Source organism: Gopherus flavomarginatus, chromosome 24 (assembly GCF_025201925.1).
Source record: "Gopherus flavomarginatus isolate rGopFla2 chromosome 24, rGopFla2.mat.asm, whole genome shotgun sequence".
Classification (NCBI taxonomy): domain Eukaryota; kingdom Metazoa; phylum Chordata; order Testudines; family Testudinidae; genus Gopherus; species Gopherus flavomarginatus.
The window spans coordinates 7,886,637-7,909,484 of NC_066640.1; the positions used below are offsets into that span (position 1 = coordinate 7,886,637).

A 22,848-nucleotide genomic window follows, 5' to 3' on the forward strand; every position below is an offset into this window, starting at 1 on the left:
CGTTTGGTCCAAAATGACTATTTGTTTCAAAATTTAAGTTAATTCGTAGTTCATGTAAAACAAATTTTTAAAAGATCGAAACCAAATGTTTTGATTGACCTGAATTGGAGGTCTTGTTGATTTTTCATTTGCAAAAATTTTCAAGATTTTGATTTTTCATCCTCCGACAGGATAAAATATCAAAAATCTTCCAGGGATGGGAAAACCATTTTCTACCCAGCTCTGTATGTCACCCAAAAACACCTAGCTACATAATAGAAAGCATACAGGAACTGACGGCAGCAAGAGATCTCGGGTCTGGTCCTTCTCAGATGTGCAGGACACCTTCAGCTTACACTGAAGTCCACTGCAGCTGCAGGATCAAAGCAGCTCTGAAAAACAGACCCTGGTATCTCAGATTGGATACCCAAATACTAAGGCACCAGACATCATGGCCGCTTTTGAAAATTCGTGGCTAGCAATGAGTCAATGGTACAACCAGGAATAGCGTTCCTTGTCCTGTGCTTTGACATCACACCATATTTCTCCCAAATACAAAGACTGGTCTATATCCAAAGACTGAACAATGAGCTGACCATTCCAAATATGGGGCCTGACAGAGCATGTTAAGATCAACTGGGAGGCCGTTGTTTTCGTCCCCTAGGTAAAATTTTCCTGGACTGGCTCATAAATTGGGCTCTCTCAGTCAATGGCCTCTACCTCTGGAACTCAATCTCCTTGGGAATTTGCCAAAATCTTAATCTGCACAGCTCTGTGGCACTCTGCAAACCGTAGTTATTCACAAATAAGCCCTGAGCTGCTACAGCAACAGGAGCTTTATAAACTAATACAACAAAGCGAATGTTGCGTTTCATCTCTCCCGGGCCGTGATCCTGCCTAGTTCCTCCTGCGTGGAGCTCAGTGGGAGTTCTGCGCAAGGTCAGGACACCTCTCTGTGGATGGGGTGGTGTCCCACAACACAGCATAAGCACGGACCTGGCTGCAGAAGCACTTCGTTGTTTTCCGTTTTGACCTTCTGCCTCTGTCTCACTTAAGTGGCCATGCTGTCTGTCTCTCTCTCCATTAGGGTACTACGGAGAAGGTCTCAATGCTATCATTGTCTTTGCTGCCTGCTATCTCCCAGACAGCAATCTAGCTGACTACCATTACATCATGGAGAACCTCTTCTTGTAAGTTACTATGCCAAGTTGCATGATGGAGGGGAGGCATAAAGTGTCCCAGGTCCCTGGGTAACCTCAGTATCTGTGCCACTCACTGGGACTTTACATGGAGCACCTCAACTGGGAAACAAGGCAAGGTGGAATCCATGCCAGTTGTACAGGGTACTGCTGTGTATCTGGCTGAATACCACTGGATGACCAGATGTCCACAGTGTCTTCCTACATGCCCAATGGTCCAAATTCTGACCCAACACAGATACTTCAAAGTGGCTTCATATATAGCATTAAGGTGCGCCCGTATGCTGGCCAGCAATAAATGCATGTCCACAGTAGAAATTATCCATCTGAGGCTACTGCTGTGCAAAGGAACTTATGGACATAAACGTATGGACCACCATTCCTGATCTCTAAGCCCCACCTAAGCTCACTCCTCCATGGCTCCTGCAAAGGTGCCTCACAGTGGATTTGAAACATCTTCTCCAAGTCTCAAAACCCACAAGGATAGATAGGTCAGATTTTCAGTTACAATGTTCCTTTGAACCTTCTTTTGGCCAAATACAGCGACCTGGGTCACAATACAGAGTCAGAATAGACTGGAAAATGGTGGGGTTGGGAGAGAGGGTATATACAAATAAACAAAGAAACCCTGCTGTATGCACTGAAGCTTCAATCCCTGCAACCCCACTCCATTGCTGCTTTGGATTTTCACCCGATAGGTACGTGATCAGTAGCTTGGAGCTGCTGGTGGCTGAGGACTACATGATCGTGTACCTGAATGGAGCCACACCACGTCGGAGGATGCCGGGCCTGGGCTGGCTGAAGAAATGCTACCAGATGATAGACAGAAGGTGAGGAACGCCCTCTGTGGGCAGATTATTTCCATGATTGTCCACTGCACTATACACCCAGCTTAAGGCACCACCAAAACAATACAAAGGAACCTTAGTGTACTTGAGACTCAGCCCCAAAGCTGAACGCTGATTTTGGCTCTTCGGCGCCCACATAAGGTATGTTAGGACTGGATGCATACAGAGGACTGAGACCCCACCTCTAGGGGGTGGAATTTAAAGTGCAGATGAAGCAGCAGAAAATTGCTGAGCATGACAAGTCCCGGGGGCATGGATCCATCCTGCTGAGCGAAAAGGGGACAAAGTCAGCAGAATTGTTTCTCCCCAGGTATCATTCCACATCTCCCATGAAGCACCAGGGACTCTTTCAAAGGGATACACTGGGAAAGCCAGCCTGCAGTGCCCAATGGGCCCCAGCAGGAGGAGCTGTTGGGTTTGCTTCCTCATTACACTCACTGGTCATTCATTCCTGATTACCATGTTCACTCTTGGCAACCTGCCCCAAGTTGTTATATATGAAGACAAAGATGCAGCATATACAGACCAGGGGGTCCATAAACAAGAAAACACAGAGTCATTTTCACATCAGACTTCGATGCTGTGTCATCCCTTCTATTGGTTATATTTCACAGGAGTATTAAATGCAAGCATGTATTTGGGATTGGGATTGGGATTATTTAGTCTGCAGCAGAGAAGAATGATGGGAGATTTGATAGCTGCTTTCAACTACCTGAAAGGGGGTTCCAAAGAGGATGGATCTAGACTGTTCTCAGTGGTAGCAGATGACAGAACAAGGAGCAATGGTCTCAAGTTGCAGTGGGGGAGGTTTAAATTGGATATTAGGAAAAACTTTTTCACTAGAAGGGTGGTGAAGCACTGGAATGGGTTCCCTAGGGATGGGGTGGAATCTCCTTCCTTAGAGGTTTTTAAGGTCAGGCTTGACAAAGCCCTGGCTGGGATGGTTTAGTTGGGGATTGGTCCTGCTTTGAGCAGAGGGTTGGACTAGATACCTCCTGAGGTCCCTTCCAACCCTTAGATTTTATATATAAACCCACTTCCACTTTAATTGAATTGTCTCGTTAGCACTGACACCCCCCCCACCACCACCACTTGCTAAGGCAACTCCCATCTTTTCATGCACTCTGTATATATACCTGCTACTGGTTTTTTTTCCACTCCATGTATCTGATGAAGTGGGTTCTAGCCCACAAAAGCTTATGCCCAAATACATTGGTTAGTCTCTGAGGTGTCACAAGGACTCTTCATTGTTTTTGCTGATACAGACTAACACGGCTGCTACTCCGAAACTGGGTAAGAATAGACGTTACCATTTTAAACCTAACCAGTGTCTCATAAGTGTCTTGCCACAAGAAGTCAGACCATGTTAGTATTAGAGCTGAGTGGGTCTAATATTTATTTAATTTTCTTTCTTTATATAGGAATTCGATACAATGCTCCCGTCAGATATTTCTAAGTTATTATCTACAAAAACACTAAAGTTTTCAGTTGCCTAAATAGCCCCTGGAATCCCGGTTAAAGTTGTGTGTGTCGTCGTCCCCCAATCTGAAATGGCGCCCCCTGGGGGCAGGCATGGAATTTGTAACCCCCTCCCACACACACAGCCCTGTTTGCCTCACTGGAACCGCCCCCCTCCAAATATAGAAGTCAAACTACACCTGTGCTCACCTGAGAGGTGGCAGATCCCTCCTCCTTCTCCTCCTCCAGTGAAGGGGCACTGGAAACAGGGGTTTCCCACATCCCAGCTGAGTATGCTACCCACTGCGTTCAAAGTTATAAGGGAGCCCCCCACCCCACCCCACCATCTTGTGGCTGAGAATCCCAGGCAGAAAAAGGAACCTATCTCCATGAGGGGGGCAGGGAAGGACACCTCTCTCTAGCTAGCTTGGGCAAGGAGCCTCCTGGAGCTCTGGCTTTTGTGATTTCCATTCTGAGGCACCTGGCTCTCCCCATTCATTGTATAGGGAACTCAGGCCCCGAACTTGGGCTCTGTGAATCCCAGTGATTTTCTAGGCACCTAAACGTGCACTGCCGGCCTAAGACCCTTCGGGTGACTAGCCCATTGCTGCTTTAGGACTAGAACAGATTTTCTCTTCCAAGGGACGTGGCGGGGGCCAGGGCAGGTGCAAGGATGTTTCACGGCCTAGGTGAAACTTCCACCTTGCACCCCCCTCCACATGCCCTGTGGCAGCTTTCCACCTCCCGTGGCAGCTCCCCGCCCCAGCTTACCTCTGCTCTGCCTCCTCCCTGAGCATGCCATCGCCTCTTAGCTTCTCCTGCCTCCCAGGCTTGCGGTGCCAATCAGTTGTTTGGCGCCACAAGCCTGGGAGGGAGAGAAGCAGAGTGGGGCAGTGTGCTCAGGGGAGGAGGCGGAGTAGAGGTGAGCCGGGGTGGGGAGTGGTTCCTCTTTGGTTCCCCCCCCCCTTGCTGCAGGTGGCCCTCCCCACGCCCCCCTTCCCTAGGTCCCTCTGCCTAAATGCCGATGACAACTGGGGTGGCCGAAGATCCAGCCACCGTGGTCGTCGCCGAAGGACCCGAAATGCCACCCCCCCAAATGCTAGTGCCCTAGGCGACCACCTAGGTCACCTAATGGGTTGCACCAGCCCCGGTGGGGGCCCTATTATCATCAGAGTGTCTCAAACAAGGCGTGGGTGAAGTGCTGAAGAATACACTGTAGGAACATTCCTACAACAGCTACAGGTGGTGGGACTCTGCCCTAGCAGGTCTTCTCCTTCTCTAACTTATGTGACCCTGTGGGCCCAATCCTGCCCCGACACTGGAGTAAACCCCTGAAATCCACGGAGTCCCCCAGGAGTTCAGAAGCAAGGCCTTTGCATCTAACCTTTCACCTCTGGCCTTTCCGCAGGCTCCGGAAAAACCTGAAAGCTTTGATAATCGTGCACCCTTCGTGGTTCATCCGGACAGTGCTGGCTATATCCAGGCCCTTCATCAGGTGAACAAAGAACTCTCCCGCATCCCAGTGGGTTTTGGAATGGCAGTTCAACCTTGTGCCAATCTCTACGTGTTAGAGAGCAGGATGAGGGCTACACGAGGGGCAGATTATCCCACCTGGGTCTAGTGCAGGGTTCTCCCCCGCTTCCTCTGAATCATCTGGCACTGGCCACTGTCAGAGAGAATATACTGAGCTTGATGGACCTTCGCTCTGATTGAGCCTGGCAAGCCCCGTGTTCCTGTTACCCTACTGAGGCAGCCAGAAATGGAGGCTGGGTTTTTGTGGCCGGAAATTTGCTGACTGGGAGAGGGGAAAGGTGTCCCGATGGTGCTGGCAGGGGGGGTTGTTTTTATTTTTATCAAGTTCTTATAACAACTAAAGGAACGGTTGGGCAGCTCCTGACGTGGGCCGGGTGGGTGCTCTAGCATGGAGGACTCTAAACCAAATTCTCTCCCCCCAGGAGTTAATGTAAGATCCGGTGCAAGAGCTCTGGTTCTTTGAGAAGTTCCAGATGCCTTAGCCCCAGCCTCTCCCAGTAGGGGTCAGTGTAGAGACTGGTGTAACAACTCATAGGAGAGGCACTCACAGCTCTCCCAGCAAAAGTTACTGTCAAAAGAGTAAAATGAAGTTGGGAGCAGGAGAACCCCACTCTAGATGTCTGAACTGTTCGCAGTCTCTGGCTAAAGGGAAGCCTTCGTTTTGGGTCACATCCCAGTTGCATTGAAATCAACAGCAAAACTCCCATAGACTTCAATAGGATCTGGCTGCATGTCCCAGATAGTCACCGTTCTAAGCTCTTCAAGGGTGCATGTTCTCTCCTCTGTCAGTGTGAAGTTTATCAATAAGATCCAGTACGTTCACAGTCTGGAAGAACTGGAGCAGATTATCCCCATGGAGCACGTCCAGATTCCTGACTGCCTCCTACAGTGAGTATCACAGGGACCTCTTACTTGAAAACCTGGCAACTCTGGGGGCCACAGTCCATTAGCGCCTCACCATGTGCACCTGTTCCCCGTGCTTCAGAGAGGAAGGATGGTCCCGTTCAGGAGGCCTGGCTGTCATCTAGTCCCAGCTCAACTCATTGCTTGGCCTTGGGCAAGTCCTACCCGCTCTGTGTCTCAAGCAGGAAATGCAAGAGAGAGGACACATTAACTCTTTGTATTCTGGAGTCACTGCTTGCCCCAGGTTCTTTCGCCTTTAAAGTGAGTGCTGCGCTTTGCTGGCAGCGACATTTAAGGAAGTCTCTCTTGTTCATTGCAGGTACGAAGAGGAAAGAATCAAAGCCAGGAAAGAAAGGTAAAAAATCAGCTTTGGGGGGAATGGGGCTCCTATTGTTCTAAAGATTTCTCCTATGGGAGTTACAGCCAGTAAATTGTGTGTTCCTCATAACCCAGACAACCCGTTTGGTCTGTATTTGACTTTTCCTGATATTCATCCACAACAGGCACATGATGCAAACCCCAGGCTTCCCCATAGGTTTTAACTCAACCTGCTAACTTGTGTGAAACCTGCCAACTGCCTAGTCCCCACTAGGATTTTACCTCTGGTTAGCTAACTTGAGTTAACAATGTATGTTTTCCCTAGTGAAGATGTCCCCTGTGGTAATTTCAACCCTCACCTTCCATCCAGAGGAAGAACCTGTCCCCCAGCTAACACCTTAACACATCACAAAAACAGTCCCCCAGAATAAACCTGCAGTGGAACTACTTAGCCCGAGTCTCAGTTAGGCAAAGGGCTTGTCTACACAAGGAGTTGTTCCTGCTTAACTGTCCCTGCCTAATTCTGTGTGTGGACGCTCTTATTCTGGAATACCACACGTGGAGTTAATCAGGAACCACTTCCCGCCCAGACAAGCTCTAAAGCCTCCTTAAGGCTGTTTTGCCTCATCACGGTGGTGTAAAGTGGCAGGAAATGTAATTTACGCTCTCATTAAGGCCAGACAGGTGTAAAGGGACCTTACTATAAATGAGAATTGGGCCCATTATATCCAAATTTGTTTTATTTCCATGTTTTAAGCCACCTCATCTGATAAAAAAAAAATCCTGAATTAGGTTCTATTACCGCAACTCATGCCAATAGCATACAGTACATTACAGTACCCTGTGCTAAAAGCAGAGGGGGATAAGGAAAGGAAGCCAAGCTAGCTGAGTCAGCTTGCGTCCAGGGAGGTTTGTTACAACCAAATGTCTCATTATGCCTGGGTCTCACTACCATAGACAGAACAAATCAAATGTTAATAGAGTGACCAGACAGCAAGTATGAAAAATCAGGACAGAGGGTGGGGGGTAATAGGAGCCTATATAAGAAAAAGACCCCAAAATCAGGACTGTCCCTAGAAAATCGGGACATCTGGTCACCCTAAATGTTAGCAACCTGGGAGGAGGAACGCTTGCCACAGGCCCGAGCCATGGTGACCATTCCAGACCAAAAGCACGACAACTCGAGTCAGAATTATGCCCCCGACTTGCGAACTCTCACACACGAGAAAACTTTGGCATGCAAATACGCCCATTGAGTGCGCACAAGTAACTGTATCTATGTGAGCAGAGCTGTCCTTACCCATACGTAAAGTAGGCAGCTGCATAGGGCACCAGGAAATCTGGGGAACCACATTTCCTGGTGCCCTGCACAGCTGTGTGCTGCTCCAGCCCCTGCTCCGCCTCTTCCCCAGGGCATCCGCCTCTGCTCCGCCCCAGCCCCCCTCTTCCCACCCGTGCTCTGCCTTAGCCCACCCCACTCCCCTGTGCTCTGCACCATGGCCTGGCCTGCATTCAGCGGTGGCGGGAAGTGTGGACTCAGCCCCAGCTGCGCAGCTGGTGAGTGGTTGCCCCCCTGCCCCCAAGCCAGCCCCCCCCACAGAGGCCTGGGGCCCGCCCCTCCCCTCGCAGAGCCCTGAGGACAGCCCCCCTGCTCCCTGCTGCAGATGCCTGGGGCCACACACATGCAAGGGGGGCTTCATAGCTAGTGACGGCCCTGCACATGACCCTCTCATAAACAAATGAGAGAAATATAACCTAGACAACCCTACTGTAGGGCTGATGCACAACTGGTTGGAATCCTGTACTCAGAGAGAAGTTATCAGTGGTTCGCAGTCTAGCTGGAAGGGCGGCCCTGGGAAAAATAAACGTTTAAAAACCTTCCGCATCTCAGCACAAACCCACTTTCAAGAAAACTTCTTTTCAAATCACTTTTACAAGGTATCACTAGTTCTCAGCATCAGCTTGTGCTAAAAGGCACTAAAGGTCATTAAAAGGGTTGGACAAATATTTTCCATCAAAACTTTTTTTGGATTGTAAACTAGGGGGGTTTAAAAAGCAGAAAAAAAAACCCACAGAGAATGTCTGCTTTCCTTCAAAATTTGTTGTGGTTTTTTTTAACTGAAAAGCTGAAAATAGTCTGCCAAAACCTGAACATGGTTTGGGGTTTCAGAAGTGTGCGGCCCAATATTTGCTGCTTGCTGTGTTTGATTGTTCAAAATTGCTTTAAAAAAATCCAAAACTTTTAAACCACCTTAGCTTGTGACCAAACGCCTGAGCCCATCCAGTCAGAGATTTTTCCAGGTTTCTGATACTCTGTTGGCCTACTTGACTCATATCTGTCTCCATAACTTTGGGTTCATTTAGGTTAGAACCTAAGAACATAAGAATGGCCATACTGGGTCAGACCAAAGGTCCATCCAGCCCAGTATCCTGTCTACCGACAGTGGCCAATGCCAAGTGCCCAAGAGGGAGTAAACCTAACAGGTAATGATCAAGTGATCTCTCTCCTGTCATCCATCTCCACCCTCTGAGAAATGGAGGCTAGGGCCCACATTCCTTACCCATCCTGGCTAATAGTCATTAATGGATTTAACCTCCATGAATGTATCTGTTTCCTAGAAACTGACTCCATGGTGTCCCTCACAAACTGGAAACAGTTACTGTGGGTTTGTCTTTAGTATTGCTGATGTACATAGTCCACAAACTGAGCATTTGAGCTTGCTCTAGCCCCAAGTTATTAGAAGTAATCAGTGCGGTATTCCTTTAAATTGCTTGAGCTGATCAAACAAAAAAAACTGCAAGATTCTCTAAAGCTCAAAAACTGCCACAAATGTAAAATTAGTGCAGTCAGCAGTCTCAAAGGGCTAGTCCTGGGAGACAAGGTGACTCACTCGAGCAACGGCTGCAAGATCAGGACCGTAATGAGCAATAGAGGTACATAGCACTTTACATCTTCAGAACACTATACCCTACCATAAAGGCGAAATTGATCTGTAATAAGCAAGAGAAAATGGAAAGGTCTGGATCTCGGTATTTTAATAGAATTGTAGATTTAAGGCCAGAAGGAACCATTACGATCATCTAGTTTGATCTCCTACATAACACTGGTCGAAGAACCCCTCCTATTAACTTCTGCATCAGGCCAAATCACGTTAGGTGGAGACACAGCATCTCATTCAGAAAGATGTCCAGTCTCGATTTAGAAGCTGCATGTGCTGGAGAAGCCAGTGTGTCCCTTTCACATTGGCTGCTCCCAGTCGGTAGATTTTAAATACGTTTTATCGTTACAGGGCAGAGGAGAAACAAGACATGGCAGAGAAAGAAAGGTAAATACCCTGCACTTGTCGGCAAGCTGCATGCAATGACTGCATCTCAGCTCCTGCCTTGTTCATTGTTTTTGGGTCTGTTCCATTGAAAAGATGGTGGAAGTGGTTGAAAACATTGTGATAAAAGCTAGCGGGAAAAATCTAGCTAGCAAATCAGCAAGATCTCCAGAAAGAAAAGGAAGGGAACACACTTGGCCGTAGGACTTAGCTGGTGCATACTTCAAGAAGATTCTAACCCTACTAAAGACCAGCCTGCTCTTAGCATAACCAACAATCCTATTGTGTAGCAGCTCACAAAGTCAGTTGCTGCCATCAAACCCCACACCCCAATGCATGTGACTGCTCAACTGTGTATTCATGGGCCACAGTGAAAAGACAACATGTTACAATGCAAATCCCTCCTGAATCACTGAAGCCAGGGAGCTCCAGCATAGATAATCCTGGGACTCACCCGGGGAGTCGCATATCAAAGGATGTGAAACCAGGGGCAGAGAGTGTCGTTCTTGGGAACCAAGAGACGATTTGGGGTTGCCAACTTTCTAATTTCTGAAAACTGGACCCTAAAGCAGGAGTGTCAGAACCTCTCCCCTCCCCCACCACCCCTTGCTCTGCCTCTTCCTATGAGGCCCTGCCCCTGCTCGCTCCTCTCCACCCCTCCCCTGTCACTCACTGCTCTCCCCCTTCCTCCTCACTGGATCCTCTCCACCTCCCTCCCCCTACCAGCTGGCCTCCCTCTGCTCTGGGGCTGGGTCAGGAGCTGCAGCCCCTGACACAGATCCTGCCTGCCCACGAGATGCAGGTAGGAGGCGGTCCTGGCTGAGCAGGGACTAGCATGGGTTAATAACCTGGTGCCTCCCCACTCCCCAAGTGGTAACCAGACTTTTGGTGTCTTCAGTTGGACCTTCCAGTTGAAACCCGGACACCTGGCAATCCTAAGAAGATTTCGTGAGAAAGGAAATGAGAGACTTTTGGAATTCATGCTGTCCCTGCAGGGAAATTGATTCTACCTTGCTCTTAGCCCAAAGGCAATGAATAAAGGGAGAACTTTGCAGACTTTTATTGCATCATAGCCATTCCACCCCCATTTGGGGTAAGGTTTAATTCCTTCCATCAGCCTGGGACTTTGCCTTTGCCAGTTTCTCTCTCCCATTTACACCAGGAAAAACCCCACCCACGGGTGTAGGTCAACATCTTTATAGACATAAATGTGGCAACAATCTTCTGGAAACAGAAATTTGCAGAGGGGTGCAGCTGTCGGGTAGCTCTCTGAAGAGCCACCCCCTGAAACTATCAGATGGCCCTTTGGGGAATGACCTTAAAACACAGCTGGGTGATTCCCAGGCATTTTGGAATTGTCCAAGTTAGCGAATTCTCTAATCCTAGTACCAGGCCTCGCTGTTCCTAGATACCAATAGGACAAGGCCTCGCTGTATCATCTCCCCCGGGTCCCAACTCAGATGAGCCCAACTCCTGTTCTAGAGATTGAAATATTTACATAGAAATATTTACATCTGTGACTGTGTAAAGAATACATAGGTCAGCTTGATCTCGCTCCGTTATTGGTTTTCATCTGTTTGAATGGATTCCTGGCAGTGCTCTTAAACTTCAAAGAGCTGGAAGCACACTGTGGTCAGGGAATGGAGCCAGAGAACCACAATGTCACATGATGTGGTCTCCTGACCCTGTGTAGCAATGTTCGTCTCTGATGTTGCATCACTGCAAATGACAGGGCCAAATTCTGCTGCTAGGTAAAGATGGGCAACTCCTTGGAACTCCTGGGTACAGCTAGAAGCAGAATATGACCCTCCAGCATCATCGCAAAGCAATGACAAATGCCAGACTGCAGTGTCAAGACCTCATGCCATGATTAGTTGACAGCTTTGGTTCCGACTCTATTTAAACACAGAGTCTTTCTTTCTGCTCCTGAAGGGGAAGGTGGGTCTTCCTGTTAGTCCCTCCCCAGGATAAGATCAAACCTGGGAGACGCCACCGGAGCTGCCTGTGTCACTCCAAAGAACCCCATGAGACTCTAGGACCATTAGCTGAGGATGACAGATATTTAGTGCAGATTTGCGTATTCACTGCAATGTTTCTCTCCCAAGCAGGCCTGTGCTGCCGCCGAGGGAGGATCAGGAAACCAGGTTGGAATGAAACCTATTTCTAATTCAGAATCTAACATTTGTTTTCATTATTTCTGCCATGCAGTGACACTCCTTGACATTCCTACCAGCAAATGCTGCAACTATATTACTTATAGGGACATAGGAGTTCCCAGATTGGATCTGATCCAAGGTCCATCTAGCCCCTTGTCCTGTCTCTGACAGTGGCCAGTGCCAAATGCTTTCCAGGAAGGTGCAAGAACCCTGCTGCAGACACTGTGGGCTAATCTGCCCTCCGCATAAGGCTCAACCAGAGTGTAATGGTTAGAGATTGGCTTAATCCCTGAAGGACAAGGTTTAAAATCCCTGCCAACATTTTTGTTGCCCTTAATTATGCCATTCGTTGGAATACAGAGATCTTGGCTCTGGTCTGGGTCTATCTGAATTAGCAGAACTGTCTCTTGCGATTAAGCTAATGTTCATCAAGCATGACTATGGCCAGGTCTACACTCAAAAGCTACATCGCCCAGGGATGTGAGAAGTCCACACCCCTAAGCGATGTAGTTAAGCCGACCTAACCCCCAGTGTAGACAGTGCTAGGTCACCGGGAGAGTCCGTCTGTCAGCCTAGCAACCACCTCGGGGGCAGATGGCTTCACGACGGCGGTGGGAGAACCCCTCCCATCGCTGTAACAAGTGTTTGCACTGAAGTGCTACAGTGTAGACGTGTCCTGACTGGCATTCCTTAATGCTTCCACTATCCTCAAGCACAGAAACACCTGCTGGAGACACAAGCATCTTGCTGATGGAGTTTAATAGCAGAGAAATGCTTGACCCAGTAGGAAGGGTTGGGCAGGGTGTAGTGTTAGCGAGTCCTTGAGCTGCTGGATGGAGACACTGGGCTTCGAATGATCTTGCGCTGCAGGAAAGTATATATTATGAGATGCTAAAAGTGATGAGCCAGGGAACTTTCTATCATCTCCTGCCCTGCTACCAGAGAACGAGGCTGGGCTAGTCAGCGGGCCCCAGGCAGTGGCCTGCATTGATGATGTTTAAGTACTGGCCATCAGAAGTTACTGTAACCAGTTAGAAATGTTCATTAACATCAAGGATCATACAACTGGTGGAAGGAAACAAACATCAACCCCCTAAAAGTCTACTGGACAACACACAGAATGTTTAAAAAGTGGAACAGCTGTAATCTACAGCACATAAGGGAACGTATAGATCACAACGTAGGAAATACCTAGAGTTCTTAAGGGCCCAGGGCCGGCGCTTCCATTTAGGTGACCTAGGCAATCACCTAGGGTGCCAGGATTATTGAGGGGCGTTATTTTGTCGGGAGGGCGGCAGGCGGCTCTGGTGGACCTGCAGCAACTCCACCAGAGCCGCGGGACCAGCGGACCCTCCGCAGGAACGCCTGCGGCAGGTCCACCAGAGCCTCGGGACCGGCGCATGGGGCAACGAAATGGCCGTGTGCCTAGGGCACCAAAAACACTGGCACTGCTCCTGTAAGGGCCCCATTAAATGTGACCCTGCCGCTCTTACTCATATGAGTAGACCATAGCCATCAATGGACTACAGGCAGGAATAAGCACTACTTTGGGGTAAATAAAAACTTTCCCGTTTTGGACCTTCCATCCTTATTCAGCCAAAATGCCCACTGAAGTGAATAGGAGTTTTGGGAAAGGGAAGCCTTCATGAGGTGGCCTGACACATATTTGGCTTGCAGAATTTTATGGAGGATTAAACTCCTGCGTATCCATATTATTTGGGACGCTTAGCTATTTGGCTTTCAAAGCATAAGATTTCTTACAATTTGCCCTCTAAAATGTCCCTGTCTTTCTCTCCCCTCCTAGCATGTCATGAATAGAAATAACAAGGAATGAATGGAAGCAGAGAACGATGCAGCCTGGCAGTCACCCACTGTAAATGCCCTTCCTGGTACAAGATCTAGTCATCTTCTCATTCCAACTCCTGTAAGATCAAGGAACCTGCCTCCCCCGTCTCAGAGATGCAAAGTCCTTTAAAGCTTCTGGAAACATTTTATTTAAGGAAAGAATAATCCAAGAATAGCACTTTCTAGGACAGGCTCCTGTTTCTACAATGGCTTGTGGCAAGAGATAAATAATGCAAACGTATAAATATTTCCTCTTAGCACATGAGCATCACCCCATAGTCCATCACAGCCCCCAGCCCAAAAGAAGAGGTCTATTTTTTTTAAATGTATAAACCCCTTCTCCAGCTTGCTGCTGGCCAGCACTGTGTGATTTTGCTTTCAGTTGCACATCAGTTTCCTCCACATAGCGATTCCGATGGCCATGGCCCTACGTTAACTAATGCAGGGACTGGGAAGAGTGAGTTTTCCTCCCTTACAGATATGGTGTAAGTTTCTTCCAGTAGATACTGAGTGTCCACCAAGCCTTTGGCCAACACATTTCCCCCATCCCTGGCTCCTACACCTCCTACATCCTTGCTGGTTCAGCTTGCTAGCTAGCTCATGGTGAAACTTATCTATGAATGAGTGTGATGATGTTTAATTTGTCCTGTCCCTCTTCATAAGGCTCTCACAGATAAAAGACTATACTCTGAAAGAAGGATCCTCTATCTCAGATGCCACCTTAGCCAGAATCCTTCTATAAGCAATTTCTCACAGCATGGCACAAAGGAAGACCTATTCTTATGAAGGAACCTTATGGACTGGGAAGTTTTTCACGCCTCTTCTTTATATAGATGACACTGGACAATCATCCACTCTTTATACCTCCTATTGCAAAAACAAGCTGCTAAATGTTCCTAAATTCTCTTCCTGGGTGGTGAGAGTCTTGTCTGAGCAAAGGGCGGATTGTAGCGTGACCAGCACAAATGCAGGTTGGGAATCTTGCAAATATGAAGACAGGGAATTGTATGGACATGCAGGTGCTCAGCTCTGAAGCGATGCAGACACGGTATCAGGACTTTAAACACGTGGTTTGGGGGATCATGAGGCTTTTTCAGCAGAGGAGAGAAGAATTTGAACAAGCAGAAATCAAACAACGTGATTTGTAAACCCCTGTCTTAGCCCAGGGTCAGCCTATGCAAACAATCTCGCACATGCACAAGGTAAAACCCCTTACGGATGAGTTCTGCAGCTGAAGAATTATCTGAGAATCTCAGTGATCAAGAGACATTTTATAACTGGTGTCCCTGGTGGATCTTGTGTACAGAGCCCCAACGGTCCAGCTATTCATTCCCATTTGAAATTAATACCACTTCACTCTGCTGTAAAACCCCACAGGAGGGCAACACTGGCAAAGCAAGATTTTCTGAACAGAGGAATCAGCTTTCTGTAAAATACAGAGCATTGCTTTTTATTCTTTCCCATCATTAACAATGGCAGAGGAGCAGAGAGTACACTGGCTAACCATATACTTGCCAATGTTCTTATCTTCTCATGTTCTGCATGTTTCTCCTATAGTGTGGGTGGAAGGTTTTCAGTGGGATGCATGACTCTTCAATCATGGATTTATTTACTGGGCAGACACATGCATGGAAGGAGAGGAGAACTGAAGTGATATCATGACCCCCAGGAGCAGAAGAACTTGATGCTTTCTCTGCAGGCATGTTAAAAAGAAGTAACCGTTCATTTGCCAAGCGTTCATAAAGCCACCTGGCTTCCTGGAAATTTCACTCGTAGCCAATTGCTGGCTGTAGAGGTAGGATTTCTGTGCTACAAACAAAAGAAAGCAGCACTTCAATTTTTTTGGAGTTTGAGTTTTACACAAAATAAGACCAAAAAAAAAAGGACATTTTGTACTAAACATTCCAAAAAACTCGGCAGTCACTTAGTTTCAAGGCAAGAAGCAATAGTCAGAATATGTAAGGGTTAATCTGGTCCACAAACAGACTGATCCAAAACCCATTGGAGTGCATAGAAAAACTCCCTCTGACCTCAAAGAACTTTGGAACACACTCAGAATAAATCACTACAGCCCTTACTGTGGTGCAGAACATGTGAATTCCCCTTTTCTATCAGAAATTCCCGGGCCTAGACTTTCGCTTTCATTCTGAGAACACTTTCCTGCATTTCAGTGGAAGTCAAGAATGCAATAAACTGTATGATATTGCAGGGTGGAAGGGAGTTGTAAAGTCATATCATGGGCAGTTTGGTAGAACATTAAAGAGATGTTTGAAATCCAACCCCAGAAACCTCTACCACGTCTGTAGTAACTCAATACTTCAGCAAAAATGTTCACAACACCCCAGTCAGTGGACTAACACCGTTCTGGCACACGTGCTGCTGGGGAAAAAAAGATTTATCTTCAATCTTGAGACCTTGAGAATTAAAATGTTGATCGTGAATAGTAACCACAATAGGTGAACTTTTTTAAACACCATCATTTGCAGCGTTAGCAGAGAAACCACAGAAAGGATGGACCTGAAGATTGAAGTATTAGTATCTTATGAGGTAGGTCCTCCACAATGGGGTTGAGGTTTGAGGATATTAAAATATACATCATCTATTTCATTGCACATACAGGGAAGGTAATTCATTGAAATGGAGAACGCCAATTTGAATTTAATAAAATGAGCTAATTTTTTTTTAAAGTACACTTTCTGGTAGAGCACTCTTTAAACAGGATATCCTAGATTTTTTTTAAAAAACTTTTGAGAGATTTTCTGCTTCCCAGCTGATGTCTTTATAAGGATCTTTTTAATATGAAAGAAACTGAGTATACAGGAGAAAAAGTGAAACAGATGATACGCACACTGCTGTCGAATGCACAAAGTAAATTTTAAAAAGAGACAAAAAAGTATCAATCACTTCTTTCAGTTGTGGTGATTTTAGGTATTACTTGTAACCATAGTAGCTACAAAAGTTTGAGATGGAAATGTGCCATTCAAATTGGCGGTATCCCTTTAACAAGATATGCAGCCGCATCTCTAAGACTGGTATTGACTGCCTTGTGCGATTTTAAAATGTTTTTATACATCAATATAATACAAGATCCTTAGACTGTAAACATACTCAACACAAAATGGCTGCTTTCCTTTTAAAGAGAGCATTATGAGCTGGATTTTCTTAATGAAGACAATAGAAAGACTCGGTGAATTTCAAAGAGGGTTGAATTTGGCCTGCCAAAAGAGAATCAGAATGGTGGACAAAGTTTCTGAAAGCACAGGGATCTAGTATAACTGCATAGGCCTGGAGTCCTCAACCAGTTGTTTAAAAACTACAACAAAATACACTTTATGACAGTAATAACGCTTCACAAAGTCCCGTCAAACTGGACAGCTGTACTTCTTAGGTAGTTAAGGCATTTAACAGACCTGGGGCTCCTCGCAAAACTAAGATATGCAGGGATCGGCTAGAAATGCACAAATTGTCACATGGTAGCACATAATGCCATGTCAGAAATCTGGTGGCATCATTCAAGCTCCACTGTGGAGGTTAATGATGTCATTAGAAGCCTTTGGTGGATTTATTTCCACACATCTCACTGAAGCTCCACTGTTACTCGATGCTGGAGAAATACAATCGATGTTAATAACAACATTACTTTCCAAGGCAAAATGGATCTGCCATTCCCAAAGGTTATGCCTGGATGTGATGCTGCTATACAGAATACCAACTGAAAAGAGTATTGGAGGTAGGGCAAGAGATTTCCTTGCCATTGAGTTAAAGAGGCCTGACAGTGATGACTTTAATGCCTTGTCTATACTAGAAAGGGTTTAATGGGATAGCTAAGTTGGTACAGTTTTACTAGCAAAACACTCTAGTGTTGCTGCAGGTTTTAATCAGTTCCCCAAACAAAATCAGCTAGGCCAGCAGAAGCATCTACTTTAGGGCTTTTGCTGGTATAAAAGTGTAAAAATATCACAATTACTATATGAGAAAAGTTTCTAGTGTAGACCTGGTCTTATTCCTGCCTTATTCCTCTGAAGATGAGTTATTTTGACTTATGAATGCTCTGTATAATATCAAATAACAGGTGTCAAACACATTTTCCTGGGTGAGGCAACTCTTGGACTCTATCACTTATGTGATTTAGTTCAAATATTGAGTCTATCCAGAGCAACATTTCTGAGAGAGGGAAAGTTTATCTTATATCTGTGACAGCAGCTCCAAGAACAACAACAAGGTATTCCACTCACAGCTACTAGTGGTTGAATTCTACCATCCAGGTCATGGAAAACCAGAAACTAAAAAAATCAGATTCTCGTCTTTATATGAGATAGTTAAAGGGCAGAGTTTAAAACATCCTAATTCAATTTTAATGTATTCATGCATACTCCCTAAGGGCCTGCTCCAAAGTCCATTAAAGTCCATGGGAATCTTTCCTTTGACTTCAGTAAACTTTGGATATGGGCCACAGTGAAGGAAACCTTTTTGTATGTTCATTTAAGAGCTTTGGTGATTTCTCTCCAATCTACTTGTTGTTCCGCGGTATTTTACTGACAACCCAACAAAATCAGTAGAATGAGGTGGACAGGATCAATCCTTCTGAACTGCAGATATCTTTTCCAGGGTTAAGCAGCAGTCAACAGAGTTATGCAATCAAACTACTGTGTGCTGGCATTGCTAGAAAGTGTCCAAATTCAGGACTGTGCAATAGTTTTTGTTTTGGTCCCACAAGACACAGGAAATGAAATGGACAGTCTGTGATCTAATCAAGTTAAAAAATGAATTCAATTTCTTCTCTACAGTCCTGTGTAAATCTGAGTGTCCATTTAGAGCATACCTCATAGCAGTTTTTTCCATCTACTTTTTCCAAAGACTCTTTGCTTACAGATGTGTCTACATGTTGGTAGAGAAAAACAATATTCTTAAGTGTTAAAAGTTCTTAAAAGCAACACTCCTCTATTTCACCTTCCTGGCTAGGAAAAAAGAAGAGTTAATACAAGAATGGTTGTTTTAAGCTTATATTGGCTTGGTAGCAGGAGAAATACACAGACAAGATTGCTTTAAAAATGCAGACACTTTTTCTTTTGTATTTCCATACTTACTGGTAATCAAAAATAGAGCATGCTACTGTTAAAGTGAATTTTGAAGCCACCGTCAGAGAGGGTTATAATCAATTTCAGTTTTCTTCTTTTGCAGCAGGCCCTCCAAAACATACCTACGTGTAAAAATGTGTGAACTGTCATTTTTCTAAAGTGTTTGTATTTAGGTGATTTATGCTAGAAGACCTAGATGATTGTTAACTATGTATTATTATTTTTTGCTTTGTATTATGCCATAGAAATCTGTGGATATTTAATTAAAATCAGAATGACCCTTAAAGGAAAATACCTCTCCTACATTTTGTGTGCATCTAATTTCACTGTTACATATTTTGTTTACAAAGTGGCCTTAAATGTAAAACCAGGAGAAAAATCTCAGTTTCTTTGGATTAAGGACCATTTCCTCCTAGAAAACAAGTCACAAAGTGCCAGATTTCTAATGCTGAGGCTGCAAAGTGAAGCTCTCAAAATGCTCTTACTGAAAAAATAGCAACTTTCCTTTACTACATCAATATGATTTTTACAAGTGTCTCTCTACATTTTGCTTCAGAAGACACTTGTCCTATTAGCTTTGTTTTGCCCACTCTGTGCAAAACCATACTCTGCCCCGAAAACTGAAATTTGAGAAGACCTATTCTTTGTAGATTTCATTTACAGTCTAATTGGCATACGTGCTTCACCGTTCAATCACAAGAGATTCTGTTACAAACCAACATATAGCTAAGATGTCAGGATCCTAACTTAAATGCTAAAAACATTTTTAAATTAGATATTTGCGAGAACATAAAATATAAATTAATATCATCGTAAACCAAGCATTTTTGGATGTATATTGTGAAAAATTTACCATAACATTTAATATGCATATAAACTATTAGGGCTACAATTGGGTTACACAAGAGCAGAAATTGAGAGCAGAATTTGAGCAGAATTGAACCCATTTTTTTTTAATATTGATTTACAGACCATCTGTCACTATTGCCGCTATATATAACAACTAAACGTTCTGATAATTTGTCTGATCCCATCTCTGATTTTAAATTATATTTCTATCAAAAGCACTGGTACGAGCAGATGAAATACCGTGCTTAGAGAGTGGTATTTTAAAACTTAAGGCAAGTTGGAGTTGGAAGTAATAGTGTATGAACTTCTCATTTGGTCTGTTTCCAGAGACTTAACAACAGTATGCTGACTGAAGTAATGCTGTGTAACATGCTGTCTGAGACAAAAACATTGCCTGTTACTAGGATATGAATGACTTCTAAAATATGTCAAGTGGTCCTTCAGATTGTTATTAACCTCACTGTTCTGCCATCAGAAGAATTTCGGTCAGTGGTTACAAAAAGAGAGGCCAGGAATCCTGACTAAGGTATGTTAATCACACATCCTGACAGCTAGGAATGTGACCAGCGCAACAGATAAAGTTTGCACGCTCCCCACATTATGACTGCACAGTGCAACTGAAATAGGATTTCATTTCAGTGGCATGAAATGAACTGCTACTCTACTGAAGGAAAAATCAGAAGGCAAAATGTCCTTCTTGGGAAAAACACATCGTTTGCGCAGTCTTTTCTGTATTTTTCCATAAATGACAATGATTTCTTCTATGTAGCTGATTACTTTAGCATGTTTATATTCTTATTTAGCATTTGTTAAGCACTGACAGTATTCTCTGCACCAGAAATAAAAAGACGAGCATCTCTGGGACAAAAAAACATAGTCTGAGAGCTGGCATGCAGAAGATGAGATTCACTGGAAAGCTCAGAAACCCTGTGGGGATATTGAAATGTACTGGGATTTAGGGGGGAATTAGGTTGCTCATTTCACTTAACCTGGGAAATCCTCCATGTGTATTCTGTAGATAAAGGGATTGTGAAACAGATCACTTTGCTAATATTTTCCTTAAGTGCACACTTGCAGGCCATCATTCCCTTCCTACGTGAAAAGATCACACACACAGGCTGGGTGTACACATAGGTCAACATAACTATAGCACTCCAGGATGTGAAAAATTCACACCCTGGGGTGCCGAGGTTAATCTAACCTAATCCACAGAATAGGCATGACTAGGTTGATGGAAGAATTCTTCCATCAACCTAGCTGCCACCATTTGGGAAGATGGATGATCTGCATCAACAGAAAACCCCCACCCATTTCTGTATGAAGCATCTATGCTATGGCACGACAGCAGCATAACTTCAGTGTGGTAGCGATGTCATTGTAGTGCCCATAATGTAGACATGCCCTCAGTTACTGTAAAAGACCAAATCTTAATGAGAAGACCACTAATGGAAATTAAGTCCAAGTCATTAAGCTCCTTCCGGTCATGTGTCCATCTTGACCCCAGATGTAATACCCCATGGAGGGTGGGTTTTAGGGTGACAGGTGAGTGGGACCTGACAGGTCATTGACAAGGCCAACGTTTGATTGATGGTAGGCCCCTTATACTACTAAACTCTGCCATAATCAGCACTTGGCAGAGCACTGTAGGAAACAATCCTGCCAGGCTCTGGGATAGAGTAGATGACTTAAAAGTAATCTTAGACTGATTCGATTTTTTACAAGTAAATGTCAGTAAACATCAATTTCACTGTATACACACAAACGGGCAAAAAATATTTCTATTGATGATGATTGAAATGTAGAGACAAGCAAGATAAGAAAAATGCTAAGGATATTTATTTAGTATATTTTGACATGTGATGTTGACTCCCCCTTCCCCCCAATTTCATGCAACCGTGAAAATGTAAACTGATAAAAATTGGAAAAAATGCTTAAAAATAAAACATATTATCCATCAAAATTATAACAAAATAAAAATCAAATTCTGCCAATCCTACCTAAAAGATTGTGTCTATCACTAAGGTCTATGAACCAGCCCACATGGGGTAAATGGAAGTCCTTCCTCTCCTTCTCAATCAAAAGTCACTTTTTGTGGTATTGCCTTCTGCTTGTTTAGAGAGAGCATATAGCTGGACATATAAAATGGTGGCGTCATTAATGAGACATGTACAAGAATGGCACATCCTATTATAACTCAAGTCAAAATCTGCCACTTTAACCCAAATTTACTCTTGGGGGCCAATATTTCTCAGTTTAGTTTCATTAAAAGGCAAGCAAGTTCACAGACATCTATAACTTTAAGCAAGAAAAATACCCCGCCAGACCATCAGACAAATCATAAAGCATGATAAAAAACAAAGTTTTGCCCCAAAAAAAGTGTAATCAACTAAAATGACATTTCAACATTTCCCATAATCTTCCAGGAATTTTGAAACCCTTTCTACCCAAATTCCCACAAGAAAAGAGCTAAGTTCCACCCCACCACCACCGCAGAAAATTCACCTTCCCCCACCTCCGTTTTATGTCAATATTGTTCATTTTAAAATTAAGGTAGCCTGTGAATGAAGCAACATGTTTGATGACATACATTATTATCAGATATATGTCATGATAGATGTGCATGGGGCATTAGGCTGAAAACAAGACAAGATCCCTGCCCCAAAGAGCTTACAATTATACACCGTTAATACCATGAGTAAAGAAAATTTCAACACTAGGGGAGATTAATGAAGTGACAAAGCAAATAGAGAGAGGGAAAGTCTTCAACGGAGCATTTTATGTTTATTTTTAGTGTGTCACATACAGGAACTTTGGGCTTTGATCGTTAGCTTCTTGGGGTATTTGAGACTTTGTGGAGTTGTCTTTTAGTCCAACTATAGGCAAGAGCAGTCAGGGGCCCTGGAAATCTCCACTTTCATGATAGAACACCAACTAAAGAAGTGATTTTTGAGAAGGGAGCCAAAGGAGGAGAACGAGCTAACACATTGCTGTTACAAAATTCATTGTTGGGTTATTTTCTTTAGTTCCTTGGAAAAAGCATCAAGTTCTATGTAAAATTATCTGCTTTCATATACAATTCAAACCAGCTCCAAAATTTTAACTATCAAAATATTTTAACCCTCTTAACTATTTGTAAACATTCTTAATACACAAGTAATATAAAGAGACGTAACATATTCCTTATCTGTTTGGGGTGGGTTGGTGGGAGGTATTTGTACAAATATAGTATCAGTAAAGAGACTATTTCCACACAGGGAAGGAAAAGGAAGTTTCAGATGATCCAACAAATAATGATACATTGAGAAATGTCATTAATGATGTTTTAAATTAAAACTTTACATACATGTGGTATATTTGAA

The 22,848-nt window shown here is 44.4% G+C and overlaps 1 protein-coding gene across 3 annotated transcripts in view; it reads left to right on the forward strand.

Moving 5' to 3' along the window:
• ATCAY (ATCAY kinesin light chain interacting caytaxin) overlaps positions 1-15,890 on the forward strand; it is a 28,609-nt gene extending 12,719 nt beyond the window's left edge. For 2 of the 3 annotated variants that reach the window (XM_050934270.1, XM_050934272.1), the window contains 8 exons: positions 1,067-1,169; positions 1,877-2,008; positions 4,893-4,979; positions 5,807-5,905; positions 6,240-6,275; positions 9,529-9,564; positions 11,667-11,705; positions 13,522-15,890. In XM_050934270.1, coding sequence (XP_050790227.1) covers positions 1,067-1,169; positions 1,877-2,008; positions 4,893-4,979; positions 5,807-5,905; positions 6,240-6,275; positions 9,529-9,564; positions 11,667-11,705; positions 13,522-13,531 — 542 coding nt within the window. In that variant the 3' untranslated portion in view covers positions 13,532-15,890. The remainder of the gene's footprint in view (positions 1-1,066; positions 1,170-1,876; positions 2,009-4,892; positions 4,980-5,806; positions 5,906-6,239; positions 6,276-9,528; positions 9,565-11,666; positions 11,706-13,521) is intronic. The other variant, XM_050934271.1, reaches the window with a different exon arrangement.
• The last annotated feature ends 6,958 nt before the right edge of the window (positions 15,891-22,848 follow it).